Here is a 19,211-nt window from a genome sequence, read left to right on the forward strand (position 1 = left end):
AGACAGGTGTATTTTGACATAAAACATCTTGCCTAGTGCAGCTTTAAATTACACATTCCGCAGCTATGGCAATTATATTCTGCTTCAGTAAACCATGATATGAGAACATCAGAAGTTAAAGCCTCCTTCCACCCTCCTTTCTCCTTCACCTGCAGGCATCCAGCTGCGGAAAGTGGAGGAGCAGCGAGAGCAGGAGGCCAAGCACGAGCGAGTGGGCAACGACGTGGCCACCATCCTGTCGCGCCGCATCGCCGTCGAGTACTCCGACTCCGAGGACGAGTCCGAGTTCGACGAAGGGGACTGGATGGAGTGACGGCGGGTCGTCAGGGAGAAGAGAAAGAGCAGGGGCGGCGGCTGAGGCCGAACGTGTGTTCAAGTGCCCCCCCCACCATCAAAACCACCCCTCCAACAAGAGTCTGTTGCACCCCACAAAGAGGAGAAACATCTTTGTTATCCACTACTTTTTTATTCTCTCAACTCTCTCTCTTTCTCTCTCTCTCTCTCTCTCTCTCTCTCTCTCTCTGTGGTTTGTGTTTGGAGGAGAATCTCCGTGTCGCCCTCGTCTGTCTAGTGTTCTGAGAGAAGTTTTTGTATTCATTTTTTTTTTCCCTGCACTACCACGCAACCTTGTTTCTGCTGGGTTTCTTATTACGAAATCCCCCTTGTTTACTATTGTTATACATGAAAATAACTTTTCTTTTTGGAGAACCACTTGTTTTTGTTCCTCATCTGTTCCCAGATGTTGTGTGTCGATGTTAAGAAGAAGAAAAAAAACAATGGGAAAAGAAAAAAAGCGATGGCATGTTGCATCTATCTTTTAGTTCTCCAGTACAGTTTTGCCACCTGGTGGTTGAAGGTGGCATTGAACGGATGCCGTTTTTATTTTACCGTCTTTTTTTATTTACCTTTTTCTACTGAAACATTTTGCGGTTTTAACGGGCCAGTAGTTGCCAATACTGACCACTTCATGAACAGTCGCCCATCGTGCACACCAGCTGTGGTTTCATCTTGCCGAGTCGTCTGTGTTTTCGCTCTTGCATCGGGACTCAACTTTACCACTTCAGAACAAGCAAAAGATTGTTGATATGTCATGTGATGATTGTTGTATGATTGTGGTGAAAATGAAGAAGGGGGGAGGTATACGGCTTCGGCCGGGTGTGCGCATATCCATCCATCTACACTAATCTTTACCCCAGGGAAATGTATGCCAAGAGATTGAGCAGTTTTTTTTTGAGCCGCTTGTGCTCATATTGACATTGAGGCAATGTCAAAGATCAACCTTGAGCCATTGGTTTTCAGTATGTCGTGCTCCCATCCTCCCTACATGCCCTTTTCCTCACGAGCGGACACGGTCTGGAAGTGGTTACATGCTGTAGATGTGCACCGCATCTCATGTACCACTCTCTCTCTGATGAGTATACAGAACGCTGAGGAAAAGGATATAAAGTGTACGAGAAGAAGAGACTTCTGGCTGCGGTAGGGGAGTTTTGAACGCACACCTGCGATACTGAAAGGCTTGCGATGCGAAGTGTCCGACCAACACCAGGTACAAACCACTCAACACCACTTGAAGGCAGCTTATCCCACCTCAGATCCCCCTTTACTCCGTACCTGTCCGCTAACGAGAAGCCTTACCTCGTTTGGTTCTAGAGCAGTAATAACAGTTACTCCGAAAAATTCAATAGAAAATGAAAAAAAAATTTGTGTGTGACGCTGCCTTTTGAGGCTGAAGACAGAGAAGGATTCATGACGCCTCGTTTTGGCTCATTTCAAAGAAAATGTCTGCCGTCCTTTCCTTTCATTCGTTTGTTCTTTCTTCTACTTGCCTTATTGTTCGTACAAAACGTATCGTTGAGTTGATGAATGTATCGTGCTGTTACTACTTACTTGCCTGCGCTTGTATGGATTAGCTGTTTCTATGTTCGGGGGGGGGGGAAAGGGGGCGGAAAGGGAAAAAGAAGCCCTGGTTTTAAAAAAACAAAAAAGATTAGATCAATACTGTATACCATGTAACTTATGTAACTGTTGACTGTAACAGTTTGCTTGAATTAATAAAAATCTAATGTTATGTTTCAGCCTTAGCTGTTATAGGTTTGTTTTTGTCGAGCTGGTGCTGTAGTTTACTCTCTTCCTCTCTTCTTTCCCCCTCTCTCTCTCTCTTCTCCTGTTTCTCTTCACCTCTCTTCCACTCCTCTTTCCTCCCCCCCTCTGACGTTTTCCCTATCTCCTCACCTCTCTCTCTCTCCTCTCCTCTTTTCCCTGTCTCATTCTTCCCCGCCGTCTCTCTAAACAGAAGATGCTCCTGGAGTTTTCGTATTTATTATCCTGCCACTCTTTTTTATTATCTTATTTATTGTCCTGTCACTCTTTATCCCCTAAGCCAGCAGTGTCGAATAAGCTTTGGGCATTTCAGCTTTCATGTCAGGGTGGCAAATGACATCTGCGCCTTAAAATATGCCAGCTTTGGGTCTACAGGGATTAGAACTTGAATACATTTTGCAGCGCTCTCCTCACAATTGCAGTTCCCTGGTAGGAGGAGGCTTATTAAAAGTGTGTGTGTGTGTGTGTGTGTATGTCTAAGGGAAGATGATGAGGAAGAGATTTAATTACCAGATACTGTGTGTAGCGGTGGTGAACGCTGCTGTATTTACATTCATGCTGGGAAGATTTCCAACAGTTTCACCTTATGGAGGAAAATGCCTGTGTTACCTGTTTGTTCTTGATTGTTTGTTTTCCCAACATTGAACTGTGTTGTCAACAGACCTGAAAAAGCAAATAATTCTTAGACAGAATACTTAGTATTATATGAATGGGGTTTGCCACATAATACAATACAATCAGTCAATTTCTGTGTTTTACTGACTAGTTGAATTGTATACTCCATCCTTCTGGTGCTCCAAGCAATTTATAACAAAGGCTAAAAATGATTTGCAAATACTGTTTTCCCTAATGCTGATAGCCGAAGTGTTCCTGCATGTGTTTCTACTTCACTGTAATCTACACAGTGACAGAAAGCTTAGTGTTGGGATTCTCCAGGCTGATACACACATACACATCTGCAGAAAGTCTGTTTATTTCATCGTAATGTTGACACCTTTTTCTACTGAAACTGCTCTATAAAGGCATTTGAAAGATTTGTGTAACTAAACAAGTGATGACAACCATCCGTCCACATTCTAGGTTCAGAATACAACACAATGTGTATAAATATAAACACAGATGCATCCCAAAACACTAAAATAAGTGCAAGTGTTCTCAGAAAAGGCATGGCATGGGCAGCAAGCATTGAAATGTATTCAGAACAAAACACATGGAGAACTACTGCAGTCAAAAAGCCTTCGCTTACACTATTCACTACTGACATGAACTGCAGCTTAATGGCAGGATAGATTAAAGGGAATTTGATCAAGTGAAACATGATAAAGTACTAAATCAAAATCAATAATTTACAAATTATTTCAACCCAACCTAGACTATGTCCATACTCTGTATCACAATATCACTGTCAATCAAAACTATTCAGCACTCATTCATCACTCATCATTACTGTTCATTACTAGAGATAATTACAGACTGAATATTACAGGGTATCTGCAGGTTTCAGAAAGTCGAATTTAAGACTTTTTAAGACATTTCTAATGCTATCAAGATCAATTACAAACCGAAATAACAAAACAAAGCTGGCAAAACCAGCCTATTTCTGATTGAACAAAGCTAATGAAAATTCTGAAACTATAAACGGCAGTATAAGAAAAAGGATACCAGGAAATTAATTGTTAAGGGGCAGGAAGTCTAAATGTGTTTAATAAAGCAGATATGATGAAACAAAAACATTTTACGTATTGTTCTTCCCTATTCTGTATTAAACAAAGAGTGGGCATACAGCGCAAAGACACCTGCCATTACATGGGGAAACATTAAGACCTCTAATAACTGTAATTAAGATATTTTAATACTGTTTAAGGCCTTAAATTTAGATAATTTATTTTCCAACTTTTATAGATTTTTCAAGACTTTTCACAGACCTGCAGATACCCTGCAACATGATTACTATGAAAGAATGAGCTTTTAAAAATGTACATATGTATATTAAATATTTACAGTTAGTCAATATGCAAACTATACACAAAATTGCAGGCAGAGATTCCCATACACCCGTTATCTCCTCTCTCTCTCTCTCTCTCTCTCTCTCTCACTTCACTTTGAGGGTGTTATTCTTCTTTCGGGGCAGATCCCTCTGGACCTGGCGGGCCCGGGTGCCGAAGCCCAGAGACTGCAGCGACTCGGTGATGAAGCGCTGGGTGGGAGAGACGCACAGCATCACCAGCAGCTTGGCATCGCCACCTGGTGAAGAAGACGGAGAAGCACAGGAGAAGATTCAATGGGAATGATTATTTTAGTGTTTGATTATATGCGTTGTACATGTTTTTTTCTTATTTGTGTGCTTGAATGAGTCTTGCCTCAGGGAGAATAGACATGAGAAGCAGGGGTTCAGAGGTCAACGGAGTGTGTGTGTGTGTGTCTCACCAATGGCGTCCTGCAGGAGGTGTGTGAGCCTGCTGTTCCTGTAAGGGACGTGCGGCCTCTGCTCGGCCAGCGCTCCCAGGACGTCCGACAGAGCAGACAGACTGCGGTTTATACAGGACGTCTCCCACAGAGCCGCACCTGAAACTCCAGACATACCTGATACACACACATACACACACACACACACACACACACAAAAGCTCAGTCAACTTTCCCTGGGTAAATACAGGGTGAAAAAATACTGGAATTACAAAGACAGTGAGTAATGATTGTTTGTGCTGTGAACCTTTACATATGGATTAATCATTAAATAGACAGGACCGCAGGCCGCTCTCTGTCATGGTGAAGAGACAGGAGAGATGAGAAATCATGTTGGCCGACCCGGCCGAGCCTCTCTTACCGACACACTCGCTCCCGGCCAGGTCCACCAGCTGCAGCTTGGTCTTGAACGGGGCCTGGGAGATGCTGTTCCTGGGGGAGGGGCAGGGCGAGTGGGAGGGGGAGGGGCAGGGGGAGGAGGCGGGGCTCGCGGAGAGCTCGTCGTACGAGTGGCGGGCGGCGGGGTTGGCGCGGCGGCAGCGGGGGCTCCACCACTCCTTCTGCGGAGTGGAGCGCTGCATGTCCTTCTTGGCACTCTGTAGCCTGCGGGCTGGAGTGGGAAGAGCAGCAGAGTCACTATGCGGGTGTGTGTGTGTGTGTGTGTGTGTGTGGTTGGCATGACACCACATAGGTGTCATTTATGCTAGCAGGGGTTATACCAGGGGAGTTGGGGCCATTCATGAATTGAATTGAGAATGCATGGTAAAGTCCAATTAAATTCCTGGAGTTGGAATTCAAATTGAAAAGACAGGAAACAGAATTAATTCCACTTCTAAGAGAGATTGTCTTGACTTGCTAAACATTATAAATCAAACATTATGAATCAAATAAAAGACAGTTAAATGAATCAAATACATTCCATCATAATGTATGTATTACGATTACATGTTATGCATCAAATGCCACCAGAGAGGTACCTTTAACATTTTCTGATATTCAGTATTGATAATATATAACACCGCATAAATTGTGGTAAGAAAATACAAAAACACATGGAATTTCACAGAATTTGAATGAATTAAATTAAACCTTAAATTAAACTTTATTAAACTAACCCTTCCTGAAATTCCAATTCCACAACTGAACTGGAATTGATGAGTTCATTCGTCCCCGACCCTGGACTATACATGCAGCTCCCCGTGTGGGTGCGCCTCTGTCCCAGTGTACGAGTGTGTGGATGAACGTGTCTCACCCAGGGCCAGTGCGTTGGGGCTCTTGGAGGAGATGGTGAGTGTGACTATGAGGTGAGAGCGCGAGGAGTCGCCGTGGACCAGCGTGGGACAGCGAGCCCGGAGCTTCAGAACGCCGCTGATCACCTGCATCACCTCAGACGAGCTGCACACCGGCCTGCAAGAGGAACACGTAACACACGTGTACGCAGAAAAAAACACTACAGCTATAGCTACACTATTACGACCAGGCTGACAGAGGACTAGAATGTCCTACTCAAGTAGAAGTGTTGCTACTTTTACTTAAGTAGAAGTAAAAATACCAAGTTACTGAGTTACTTTTTCAGAAAAGAGAACGTTGTTATATGTGATCTTTTCAATGCAATGTAACAGGCTGAGAGGACAGAGTTCAAACTACATTATTTTAATTGGAAAAACAGAAAATTACAAACTAAAGTGCACAAACAAGGTAAAGCCAGATTACTCTTCTCTTCTTTACTGACTGATCATTCACTGTGGATTGCTCCACAGTTGGCCAATTTACATTGGTCCAGTTTCTGTTGCTTTTGGTGTGATTTAAAATGCAGTACAATCATTCAGTAAAACTGTACTTAAGTAAAAGTAAAATTACTAACAAAAAAGCTACTCAATTACAGTAACGTGAGTAAATGTGTGTGTGTAATTTGTTACTTCCACGCTTGTACCTGACATACGCATTTTATTCCTCATAGAAACTGATGAAAACCTGACCTCATCATTCAATATCTCAAAAATGTAGAGCATCAAGTCTGTAAAAGTGTTCTTTTTTTCAACCAAGGACTTCAGCTACTTACTATTCTTCCTTTAAAAAGTAGTAGTTTGTTTCAGTTCCATTCCACAGGATTAACTGTCACTTTTCATTTCTCTAAACTCTTCATGCGTACACAAATGCACACCCGCCCACACACTCACACACACACACACACACACACACACTCTGCCGAGCGCGGGCTGTACTCACTCGTATGTGAGTGCGGTGACCTGGCTGCTGCCGGAGGAGGTGGTGATCACGTCCCGCCGCTGCCCCGCGCCGCCGCCCTCCTCGTCTCTGGCCAGCAGGTCGAACACTTCGTTGTTGTACACCTCCACCACCGACACCTCCACCGTGTGGCTCTCCGCAGGCTTCTCCGAGATCAGCCTGGCCCACACACACACACACACACACACACACACACATTATCAGCCATGGGCACAGATGTACAACAGTGTACAGGTAAACAGGAGAGCAAGTTCAAAGTTCAACCCGATTATATTCTATTCCAGGTTTCTGTGCACATTATGAATTAATGAACTGAATTTATTTAACTTCTGACAGACTGAATTACTAGAATAGAATAGAATAGAATTTATTTTTTAACTTTTAGGATTTTTTTTACCTTTTCTGTCTTAATTTATTCTTTCTTTTAATCTAACATTTTCATTTATTCTGTTCAAGCACTTTGTAATGTTTGCTTAAAAAATTGCTATATAAATAAAGTTTATGATTATATTATTATGAATATAATAGAACAGAATAGAAGATGACTTTTATGATTAGCCCTTTTTCTTTTTACCTTTTCTGTCTGTTAATGTATTTATTCATTCTTTTGATCTAACATTTTTTTTATCTGTTCTGTTCAAGCATTTTGAAGAATAGAATAGAATAGATCAGATCTACCGTATACCAACAGTAAAAGCGAGCCAGCAGTGCACCACAACAGGCTCGGTGCCTGCAGAGCTCATTCATTATACAAATGTCACAGCAACAGATGAGTGACCGGACCTTTCTGCCTCAGTCTCACCTGAAGAGCTCAGCAGCAGCTTTGGGGACGATGCCCTGCCACGCCTCCTGCTGCGCCCCTGAAGGCTCCGCCGGCTGGGAGCCGATCATGGTGTGGGTCTTCCCACTGCCGGTCTGCCCGTACGCCATGATACACACATTATACCTGCACAAACAGAGTGGGAGATTACATTTAATTACTGCACAGTGAGCCTGCTGATTTCCTCTAGTGAAATGATGCTGAAAATATGGGCTTGTTGTGTATTTCACTCTGTTTTCTCATCATTTGTAATCCCCAGTTTACAGCAGGTAGTGATTAAAGCACACAGGTTGAACGGGACTTTTGATTGTGATTTGGTATAAACTGCTATAATTGTTTTTCATTCTCTTAAAGCCATTTTGATCTAAAGACTTATGCTTAAATGCTTGAAATGTGTTTCTTAGACAAATATAAATAGTGAAGTTGATGCCTATGTATGAATTTCTTTTGTAGTTTCACACTCACCCGTCCAGCAGTGATGTGAGCAGCGGCTTGACTTCCCCAAACACTGCATCCTGGGAGTCCTCTGGTCCATGCACCCTGTCCGACAAAATCCCCACGGTGACCACTTGTTAATAAACAGTACAAATATGAGATTATCATAACATAACACACAGCTACACGTCAGGTCAGTGTTTGATTTTACCTCTCGAACTCAAACATCTTGTTTTGCACCGGGGTCCCGGACTTCATGCAGTTCACCAGCACCGTGTCCTTTAAAAGAAGCAGAGGGACAAAAGGAAGGTGAGGAAATTTTGAGGCAGGCTAGTAACAATCAAATGAAATAAACTTGAAGATTCAGCGAAAGCACTTGTAGCACTCACTTCACTGACTGGATAAACCACTTCCTCTGATGACGCAGGCCTGAGACAGAAAACAAGCATTGGATTATCCTCCGCTTGTCAGGCACAAACCAACTGGTCATACATCTTAATTGGAAAACTGGAAGTGTTTTGTGATGCTGACAATAGATGCAGGCTGTCTGACCCACCCTGATGCAGAGGTGGAGGACTGGTTGTGGTCAAAAGGCAGAACAGGACGCACCCTGCAGTGAACCCGGATGTTCCCTCTCAACTCCTGCAGCAAAAGAAAGACAGAGAGATCGAAATCAAACAGAATACAATCCTGTCAGATTTGCAGCAGGTCTTTGTTAACCTATTCTAGAGCATATAAACCTAGTTAACAGTTTACTCCTGGCCTACAGCGGTAAAAAGCCTGTCCTCACCACCACTGTGTTGTGAAGTTCTCTCCTCCTCTGCCTCTCCGCCCTGCACCTCTGCTTCTCCTCCTCCAGAGAGCGCTCCAGAGCTGCCACACGAGCCTGCAAGTCTGCACAGGGACAGCGGAAAGTTGGTTCAAGGGGAAGAACAATCCTGTTTTTAAGCAGTGTTATTCCACTGAATGTTAGCAGTTGAATCAATATTTAAAAATATGAAGAATTTTGTATCATGAGCTGAGATTAAAGGTGCTACATGTAGCATTTTAGCATCAATAAATCATTACCACATTCATTTTGAGACATCTGTATTATTGCTGTAAACAAACAAGGCCATTGCTGAGAAGACTGGCAGCCTCTACACTGCATTTTACGTTGTGTGCCGCCAGTTGGATTTTGTGGGAAATCTGCCGTATAGCTTTACGGCACAAAAAGGACAAGGGTGCTGTTGATCCAGAGCAAACAGAGCTATAGCTTTTGGTTTCTTACAATGGTATGGTGGGGTATGGTGAGTGAAAGGCTGATTGATCACTTCCAACATGTTTCTTTAGTAAAGCAGAGTGAGGAGGAGGGGGGACAAATAGCAACATCCTTTTTGCAACAAGAGGAAACAGGGTTTATGGGAAATGTGGTCTTAATTTTGATAAACAATAGCAGCAACAATACCACTGGTGTGAGATAGAGGCTGCCAATCACCCAACCATGGTCTCTTTGTTCACAATAATTACATCAAGGTATCACAGTTAAACTGACAATGATATATTGATGTTTAAAAATCCTACACCATGTTGCATCTTTAACATATGGTACTCCCTACTACGTCATGTTGTGTCAGTCTAGACCAGGTTAGGCAAACCCAGCCCAGTCAGTAAGAGCTGTCTGTTCATCTCTGCTTAAAGCCTTTTGAATTCAGGCCAAGTCTTTAATCCTGGAGCACACCTGGCACAAAACACCTCCATTCACACATAAGACAGGCTGAGCCATTCAAGAATAAACATGTGTTGATCATGAATAGAACAGGACAGAATAGAATAGATTACTGTACTATCAACAACTCTGTTAAAGCAACAAGACCATTGCTGAAAACCAAAGATTCAAGTTTTAATTTTGACATAGAAGAAGAGAAAGCCTGCTCCATTGACAACGAATTGGAAACTGACTGTGTGGATTTGTAGAATGTTTGTTTCTGAGCATTTACATACAAATCTGCTATGTTCATTGTATAAGCCAAAAAACATTTTTTAAATGTGAGACAGTCTCAGCAGTTTAAAATACACTCCTGTATGGTTGCTATCACCAGAAATTACAACATTTTCTCTCATTTTTGTAACACATTTGCAGGTCATAATTCTGAATTTCCATATTGGAAAACAGTGAGCTGCCTCTATGCCTGACCAAGGGGTTTCCCCACTTAAGTGAGGGCCAAACCATGTGACAAGATCAGTTTCCACCAATCGGCAGAGCTGCGGCGACCAGACAGTCAACCTTGGAGAGCCTTGCTGACGCTCTTACTCGAGGGTGAAGGGCGGGGTGGGGGGTGGGGGGGTGGGGGGGGTGGGACGGCGTCACAGGATTATCACCACACAAACCCTACTTGAGCTATGGCCAGCACATAACCTGTAAGCCACTTCAGAATAGAGAGAGAGAGAGAGAGAGAGAGCAAGGGTGAATGAGGGAATAGTACAGAAAGGTGCAGAGAATTTGGAAGAGAATGTGAAATCTTTTAAATCAGTTCTTTAAAAGTCTATTTTTAAAGACATGCTTTTATGTGATTCTTTTATCCTATTGTATTGACTATTTTATTGTTTTCACCCTCTTCTTTTCACTTGTTTTAATTGATTTTAAGGTGGTGTGTTAGTGATGTAATGGTAAATAAAAAGGTGGGAATACCCTGACCTCCAGTCAGTGATCATCATAAACAAACCAACCCCAAACATTAATTATACTTTCAGACATGTATTCATTTATGGGTTTTTTTTCCCTTATACCATCCTCATATATAACTTATATCAGTTTGACACAACTTTTTAAGATGTATTTTATGAAATCAGGTCATAACGAAAAACTGGGTAAACTCTATTCTGCAAATAAAAAGGAGGGATGTTTGCTTTTATCGATTGTTACTGATTGTAACAGAAGAAGAAAGTTAAATGGAAAGAAGGTAGAAAAGACTCCAAACTAATAAACTACCAAGAGACAACTGCCTGTTGGACCATCAGCTGTCAAACCCAGTCAAAACAAAACGTGCAAAAAGAAAATCATTCCAAAGAATTCCTAACTGAGGCAAACCCACAACTTCCTGATTAAGTGGTGATGTAATATTTGGCTCCATCCAATCAGGTACTTACTCTGCACCTCGTCTCCATGGTGACCCTTCAGGGCGGAGCTGGCCTGGTCTACCTTCTCCAGCAGCTGCTTTTTCTGGTCCTCCAGCTCAGTGGCAAAGCTCACATACACCGCAAACACCTCGCTCAAGTCCTGCTTCACAGCCTGTAACACACAGAGAGGACAAATTACGTGTATCTGTGTGTCACTGTGTGTGTGAGTGTGTGTGTATCTGTCTGTCTTTCTATACAACCTGCCTGTCTGGCTCTCTCCCTAGCTGATATTATAGATTGGTTGTCTAAAGATAGAGTGCCGATGAGAAATATTGACTTTCGATGTTCTTTAGTGAAACATCTGAACAAGACAGAGGGGAAAAAATGCAATAAACACTAAAAACTGACCATCTAACACACCCACCCACCCTGCCAGACACACACACACACACACACACACACACACACACACAAGCACACACCTAGGCAACCACTTTTCTGTGCATTTGTACCTGGACCTCAGACATGAGTTTGGTGAGGGCTGACTGGGTTATCTTCTGTGTGTTCCTCTGGTGCTGGTGATGTTTCTGGGCCTTTGCCTCCTCCTCATGCTCCCGCCGCAGTTTCCCCAGACACTGAAGACAAGATGACAGCAGCGTGCTTATACTAGTAGTAAGTTATTATCCCAGGCTGTCACTAGTAAAGGGCTGAAATAAGATAACCATCCACATCCATAACTCTTCCCATGGCCAAACTATTTAAAGGAATACACCAAGTTTTTTGGGGGAGATTGGCCTGTTGATCACTTTAACCGTTCAGTGATGAGAACATAGACACCTAAATCATTCATGTGTCCCCAATAGATCATTCACTCCTGTGCTCCATGCTAACACTTTAGCATACATCATGTTGAGTGATAGTAGGCGATTAGCATTGTTTCAAAAGTGAGAAACTGAAAACTTGTAGGAGCTCTAAAGCTAAATGGTAAGTAATCTTAAATGATATGTGGCTAATGCTGGAAGTTTGTTTAGGAGATTGGTACATTTAAAATATACATTATATAAAAATAACAGACTGTTTTGAATCACTAGGGACTACTTTCCCTGTTCCCATAGAAAGTGAATATAGTAGTGTATAGTATAGTGTGTGCTAAAGTGTTAGCATTGAGCCCCTGAATGACCAAACAATCTACCAGGGACATATGGATGATTTTGTTGTCTATGTTCTCATCACTCCCCAAAACGTGGTGTATTCCTTGAACCTTTTTCTTGGAGGGCATAAGTAAACACTGTAGGTGAAATTAGTGGACATCTGTTGTCTGCTGGCACCTCATCCTGCAGCAGACCGTCTCAGCTGGTCCACCTGTCAGATCCAGGCCTGTGTGTAAACTGAGAGGAGGGTGCCAGTGTGTCTAGATGACACAGGGTGACGCCTCATGCATACTGAGTGATGGGGATCTTCTCACCTCAGGGTGTCACTGAGACGTACAGCCTGAAGTCGCCTGAAGGCAGTGAACTGAAGACTTATTTAAGCTTTTAAACTCAAGTGATCTCCATTGTAAAGTAGCACATTTGTTTCTGTACAGGATATACTCATATCCCCAGAAAATCACACTGGATACAATCACAATCACTATGTCCTTTTTTTCCCTTTTGGAGTTGTACATTAGTTTGACATCATAGATTTGGGTTCTGGACCCTACATTTTTACTTTTGGCCACAGGAGAAATAGTGAACTTTCACCAAGAGAAATGTAGCCTATACTTTATTTGTGATGACTATTAATAATTTAACATGACTTGAATACTCAAATTCAGTGGCATCCCTCTTTAAAACACCCTCAAATGAAATTAAATCACAATTCTGTTCTGTTGTTCCAAACATTTTGAATTCAAGCCAAGAGTATAAAACCCAGAGTATCCTACACATAAGTACACATAAGTACACATAAGTACACACACTTGGCACAAAAACACTCATTCACATTGCTGAGCCATTCAAGATGTCTAGGAATAAACAGAGTGGGCAATGCGGATCATGATAGAATAGAATAGAATAAAGTCTTCTTACCTCTGCAAGTCTTAAATGAAGAATGGCATTCTCAGTCTCCAGCTCAAGTATGCGCTCCTCTTTACTCTGAAAACACAGTTGTATGAGATAAGCCTCCACTGTAGCCTATAGCCTATTACAAATTATTAGGGTTATTATTCGATTATGAGAGTGTGTTAAGTCACTTATAAAACATCAATGGATAAAGGGGTTGAACAAACAGTACTCTAGTCTTCGGCCGTATTTGTCCCTCACTACACTCTAATTGAACAGCCGCTCACCCTCAGTTTGTGCTCCAGCAGATGCACTTGATGCGCAAATATTTGGTCCCGGTTTATAAAGAGTGGCATTTTGCTGAAAAGAAGAGGAAATAATTCCAGACAGCAGAACCGGTAGGCCTGTCCCTTTGCTTCCCCGCTGATCAACCGGTGTCCTCTCAAACCATATAATCCGATTAGGAATGGTCAACAAGCTCTCTCCATGTCATCTGTGCGCAAACGGGTTGGTAGTTGCGTTGTCTTTGCAAGGGGAGGTGACAGTGACACCTGAGAAATAACACGGACAGCTCAGGCATTAATGATCATATTTAGTGACTTCTGAATGGGGAAATTAATCGGATAGCCCTAGTATCCCATAGCAAATAATCTGAAATTTCAATATTAACTCGCCGCTGTTGTCAAGGAATCTTGATTGTTTGGTCTTGGTTTTATGGAGCTGCAAAAATCAAAGGTCTTAATGAAAGCTTAAGTATTATTATTTTTTAGCAACCAAGCATCTAGACTTTAATGCGGTTTAAATGTATTTTCTAAGAGAAGTGGATGCAGAAGGACAAGATTTCAAGATGGACAGTTAGTGATTTTTCCTAGCTGCGGTATCTGGAGCAGAGAAGTCTGGTTACTGCGACACCGATAGAGGGCAGCAGAACTCCTGATGAGCGCTGGTCAAGAGGAAGAGATAAAACACCACGAAGAAGAAGAGCACTTCCGCATTGAAGTGTTGACTCTCAAACAGATTTACAGTGCCAAAATACGTTACACTTGGAGACAAAATGACAAAATCTAAGGACAAAAAGCGAGAGAAGATCAGCGTCGCCACTGAAGTAAGACATTTTGACGCATTTTATTGCCATTTGATAGCTAGTGGCTCTTAAGTTTAACGACACTGAAGTGTAACTACGACTCAGACAAGTTTCATTCATTCACAGCCGCAGATAGCATCTGGCCACTTCTTTGATGAACGGTGTGTGCGTTTATCCCATCGCATCGGTTTATCCTGACACATATATCATCTTTATTTTAGATTGATCGCGTGGAAGAGCGGCGGGCGCGTTGCCAGGACAACCTGGAGAGAGCCGAGTTCAGACAGCGACGACAAAAGCTGACTGACAAGGAGAGGTGAGGAGGAGGAGGAGGATGATGATGATGATGATGGTGGCAGAGATGAGTGTCTATCAATACCTCGTTTTATCATCCTCGACTCTGGCTTGTAACGCTGCTGCCTGTCCCTGTTTCCTTCTCTCCGCTCCACAGACAGGAGCTGGAAGATGAAATGGCAATCATGAACGAGAGGGTGCAAAAGTTAGGTGGGTCTGCGTGAAGCTCTTCTCAACAGCTTCAACCAGGGTTCTCACTGACCGTGGCATATGTGGGAAATATACCAGGAATATACTGATATATACCAGGATGTATTTTACAACTTGTTTCATGCGTTCACTGCTTTAGATGGTGGTTTTCAGCTGTTTCTATGTGGCCACTTCTCCACAGCAACAAACATGACATATTTCTTCCTAACAAACCAGGAAGAAATAAAAAAAAAAAATAGGTAATGGAAGCTCTGACTTGTTTGTGGAAAGTCACAGAAAATGAATGGAATTTTGCATCAGGGCCTCAGTGGGAACCATGCTATTACTGCCATACATTTCAATCAGACCATCCTGCAGGTTTAGTCCCATTCTGAAGTCCCACTTATAAAAACTGATGGTTGCCAAGCTGACTGTACCATCCCCATTGAACATGACATCATACCAACTGTTTTTTTCTCTTTAGATAAGGAGCTGGAGACTCTAAGAGGAGAGAACCGCAGGAACATGATGCTGTCGGTCGCTCTGCTGGCCGTCAGCGCTCTCTTCTACTACGTCTTCATCTACAGCGAAGAAGACTTCTCATGATCCCACCCAGCATCCTAAAGGGAATATCTCTTACTCGTCCTCTATCATATCACCTGTTGCTCTTAAGGGAGCGGCAAGGAGAGGACAGCGTCACCATGAAACGTGAGATGAGGCCAGAATTTGGAGTATGATATGTGCAGAGGGATTGAAAATATATGAAGAAGATTATTGTTTATATGTCATACCCCAGTTCTGCCTCTAGGTGGCATCGCTGTCGTTTCCTTGCTCTGCCCTGCTAATGACGCTGGGTTTATCTAGCACAACCAAAGACCACTCAGGCAGCTTCACGGACTGCAAAGCCGGTGTGTTTACCGTGCTGCGTTTCATCCGCTCCGCTTGCCTCTGTCAAGGTTACAGATATTTCGCTGTACTCTACAGATAAGGGAAATGGGGCCACAGAAGGGATGAACACAAGTCCAATGTTTGTTTTCTCTCTCCATTTCTCTTGCTCTCCCTAATAATAGTTGCCTGCTGTGTTCCTGAGTCATGCTCCACAGAGGGCCGGCCACTTCTGAAAGCACAATTTATTTGCAAATCTCAATGCAAGCATCACTTTGTCATTACATAGGCATTTGTGAGTAGACAAAGATTAAAAAGGTGTGCTGTCTTGTCTCGGTAACACTTTATTTGTCCAGTTATTATGTCCAGTGTTGATACTCAACTATCAGGTGGCAAAAAGTAGATGTTCAACAATGTGTCACTTGCCTATTTGCTGCATCTCTACAGACTGTGTAACCTTAGCCTAACCCAAACCTGACTTAACCTATTTCTAACCCTAAACTCAACCCTTGACCTTTCAGACTTATTTGAGTATCACTTGAAACTCAGTAGACTTTTTAGTGACGCATTATAGTCACTTGATAGTAAAATGAGTATCAGCTTTGGACTGTCCAAATAAAGTGTGATCCTTGTCTTTTCCCCCGCTTTTATAAGATGTCCGTTTTTCATTCTCATTGCTGTATCAAGACTCTGCTATGTACTGTGACATCAAACATGATCAGGAACTCAAATGTTACCATTATGTTTAGGCTTCATCACCTGAGTCAGCGTTGTGATTACAAGCTTCACCTGATTTAACAGCTAAAGCAATGTTAGTTCATACAATGTATTGAAGTGATACTTTATCAAAGCTTACGGTGCCAAATGACGTCCCCTTTAGCCTTTTCAGCAACATGTAAATACATATGTGTGGCTCTGTATGTTACACACACATGCCAAAGCCTGCTTGCAGTTAAATGGATGGAAATGTTTGCATAATTAAGACCTCTGGGTGCTCTCATGTTTTTGTAGTCCACATTGCAGAATGTGTTTTGATGTCCATTCACTGCTTCCCATGCAGTTTATCCCCTATCAAGAACTGAGCAAGGCAACACATGTACGCAGCTGCCTTTCTTTCAATAAGCATATGAACAACAGAGGGCATGAGAAATTGCATTTGGTCTGTTTAGCCAGTATTTGCTCTTGTATGTTTTGTTTCCACAAAAGAATAAATAAAAAATGCTTTATATCCATTTTGAAAACACGCTGCTAGCTGCTACTTGAAATATAACAGTTTATTATATCATCAGTATTCTTTCCTTATAACCTGAAGTATTTTGAAAGCAAAGGTCTTTAGATGAGTCAGAACTTGAATTGCAACCCATAATGTGTTTTACTTTCATGCCAGTAATTAGTTACTCGGCGTAGGTGTTCACTTTTTCAAATGGTGATTGTGTCATTTTGGAATGAAACTCGTGATTCCTCTTAAAAAACATCACACAGCACCAACAAATAGCACGTCAGACTAAAAGCAGATTAGGGGATAATATCTATGTTGACACAAATTGTATGTCTTGAGCCAGTTTTCAGAGCACCATCATGTAAAGGACCATTATGTTGGCCTAAGGGCTAATAAATACACAAAAATGTGTCACTTACATGATTCTCATGGTGGGGAAGAAGTGCTCCGAGGAGGAACTTTATATTTGGAAGGCGAGGAGTAATCTCTTATGATGTGATTAGCTTGCCACCAGGGGGCGCTCCAGGGACAAGATGGTGTGAAAAGTGCTCAGGCTTCTACTGAGTGTAAGCTATAAAAATAAAAACTAGGGCCACATTCCCAATATTGAATCTCACCCTCTTTTGCATAATGCCTCTCTTAGTTGGCTCAAGACCTCAAACCTGTCTCTTCATATTCCTCCTAATGACTGAAATGGATTTAATAAGTGAAATCAATAAGGGGTCATTTAGTTTTCACCAGACTATTTCATGTAATGAGCAGTCCGTAATTCAAACTAGTAATGAATGAAGTATTAGCTATTCTAGTTGGAGATACGCTTTCCTTTTGGACAATCAGATGCAAGTTTTGAGGTTCATTTGATTGAAGGATCCAGGAATTTGCTCATCAAAGGTCCTAGTGTTTGTAAACAAGGTGTTTTTGTTGTTGATTTACTGTTCTAATCTATTCTAGCTCCAAGGAAACACATTTTATACAGTATTATCAAACTATACATTATACTCTGCATAGGATGCACTGATCAGGATTCACTGATGCTGAGAGACCTTTTGTTGTGGTGGGAATCCATCTAAATGCATGAGAGGAATGTCCAATGGAGAATTGTTTGTGCGCCCTCCGCCTCCTACACACTCTCCTATCGCAAAACACAGTCCACACCACGCCTACACACTCTTTCTCTCATCTCTGCATAAAACAAGTGCAAACAGGTCCAATATGCAGCACTTCTGTGGGAATCAAAGGATGATTAGGAAGGAGGAGAAGAGGAGCAATTATGGCCACTGGATATCTTCGAATATTCATAGGTGACTTGAAAATGCCTCAATATTATTATTTGAACTCACTATTTTGTCTGAATACATTTTACAAGTAACACTCTTGCTCTTTTTAAATTCTGTACTTAACAACTAACTGAATCATTTTGAGTATTTGCTCCTACTTTTATTTAAATGAGTTGAGATTCGTCATTCACAGTAAAACAAAGCCATTCTGTACTTTACCTCCATATATGGTTGATATAAGCATAAAGAGACCATCCCCAAACTGATACACATAAAATACATTAAAGTAACAGTTCTTCTACTTGAGTAAATATCTCTGTTCTTTCCACCTCTAGCGCTCTTCTGCACACTGTTGTCAGATATTGATCTTGTGTGGGACAAGTTTCTAAAACCCTCCATTCACTCTCAGAAAAAGAGTTCAAAATGGGTTCAGCATGTTTTCCACATCCTTTTCCTTCGTAGCAGTTTTTTCCAACCAGTCTAAGTTAAACATGGTTAATCTTTCTCAGTGTGAAATCCCCTTTTTATCTGATAAGACGCAGATAAACCCACATGAATGGATAATTATGGGATTCCTTTTCTGCAATGCAAATCCAACTGTAAATTTCAGCTGTGAAATCCAATAAATCTTTAATACACACACACATACACAGTCAAATACACACACTGTTCCAGAGCTTGGCGTCACAGTTCAGCTTGCCCAGGGAACAAAGTATTTACAACACCTGGGCACAGACACACACACACACACACACACACACACACACACACACACACACACACATTTATATTACAAAATTTGGGAAGAAATTCATTTGACTTACCTTCATTCCCTAAGCCTTTACCCCAACTGAAACCAAATTTTTTCAGCCTTAATAACTCTAATTAACACACACACACACATACACACACACTCTCACAGCATGACACATTATACAGTGAGCTCAACAAGTATTGAGACCATGACTCACAGTTTTGGCTCTGTACTCCTATTACTTTGGATGTAAATCAATCCAGCTTTGAGTGATCAGGCTCCTGCTGCATTTACATAATT

The 19,211-nt window shown here is 41.9% G+C and overlaps 4 protein-coding genes across 5 annotated transcripts in view; 2 read left to right on the forward strand and 2 right to left on the reverse strand.

Annotated features, from left to right (window-relative positions):
- The window catches only part of wasf1 (WASP family member 1), a 71,093-nt gene extending 70,281 nt beyond the window's left edge, over window positions 1-812 (forward strand). The window contains exon 11 of the mRNA XM_078289881.1: window positions 156-812. Within this exon, the coding sequence (XP_078146007.1) occupies window positions 156-313 (158 nt within the window). The 3' untranslated portion in view covers window positions 314-812. The remainder of the gene's footprint in view (window positions 1-155) is intronic.
- LOC139926156 (testis development-related protein) overlaps window positions 1-19,211 on the reverse strand; it is a 404,183-nt gene that overhangs the window by 149,837 nt on the left and 235,135 nt on the right. The window lies entirely within an intron of this gene.
- Window positions 4,193-13,565, reverse strand: kif25 (kinesin family member 25). The gene is made up of 15 exons (XM_071917780.2): window positions 13,497-13,565; window positions 13,237-13,302; window positions 11,680-11,802; window positions 11,198-11,339; window positions 8,859-8,962; window positions 8,625-8,710; window positions 8,458-8,497; window positions 8,280-8,347; window positions 8,099-8,173; window positions 7,616-7,759; window positions 6,796-6,972; window positions 5,819-5,973; window positions 4,928-5,176; window positions 4,528-4,683; window positions 4,193-4,344 (listed from the first exon to the last, which is right to left on the reverse strand). The coding sequence occupies exons 1-15, from the start codon at window positions 13,563-13,565 to the stop codon at window positions 4,193-4,195; spliced, it is 1,806 nt and encodes a 601-aa protein (XP_071773881.1).
- ccdc167 (coiled-coil domain containing 167) overlaps window positions 14,193-19,211 on the forward strand; it is a 209,928-nt gene continuing 204,909 nt past the window's right edge. The window contains exons 1-4 of one of the 2 annotated variants that reach the window (XR_013507440.1): window positions 14,193-14,314; window positions 14,515-14,609; window positions 14,745-14,797; window positions 15,261-15,484. Coding sequence is in view for 1 of the 2 variants with exons in the window: in XM_071917759.2 (XP_071773860.1) it covers window positions 14,264-14,314; window positions 14,515-14,609; window positions 14,745-14,797; window positions 15,261-15,382 (321 nt within the window). In the remaining variant the exon portion in view is untranslated. Of the gene's footprint in view, window positions 14,315-14,514; window positions 14,610-14,744; window positions 14,798-15,260; window positions 16,895-19,211 lie in introns of those variants that run through there. The other variant, XM_071917759.2, reaches the window with a different exon arrangement.

The sequence above is a fragment of the Centroberyx gerrardi genome, chromosome 18 (assembly GCF_048128805.1).
Source record: "Centroberyx gerrardi isolate f3 chromosome 18, fCenGer3.hap1.cur.20231027, whole genome shotgun sequence".
NCBI classification, from domain to species: Eukaryota; Metazoa; Chordata; class Actinopteri; order Beryciformes; family Berycidae; genus Centroberyx; species Centroberyx gerrardi.

Coding starts and splice junctions, on each gene's coding strand:
- kif25 (XM_071917780.2), bottom strand. CDS start 13,565: ATGCCACTCTTTATAAACCGGGACCAAATATTTGCGCATCAAGTGCAT. Junction 8,348..8,457: donor TGGTTTATCCAGTCAGTGAA/GTGAGTGCTACA, acceptor CTTCTTTTAAAG/GACACGGTGCTGGTGAACTG. Junction 6,973..7,615: donor GCTGCTGCTGAGCTCTTCAG/GTGAGACTGAGG, acceptor TGTGTGGGCCAG/GCTGATCTCGGAGAAGCCTG.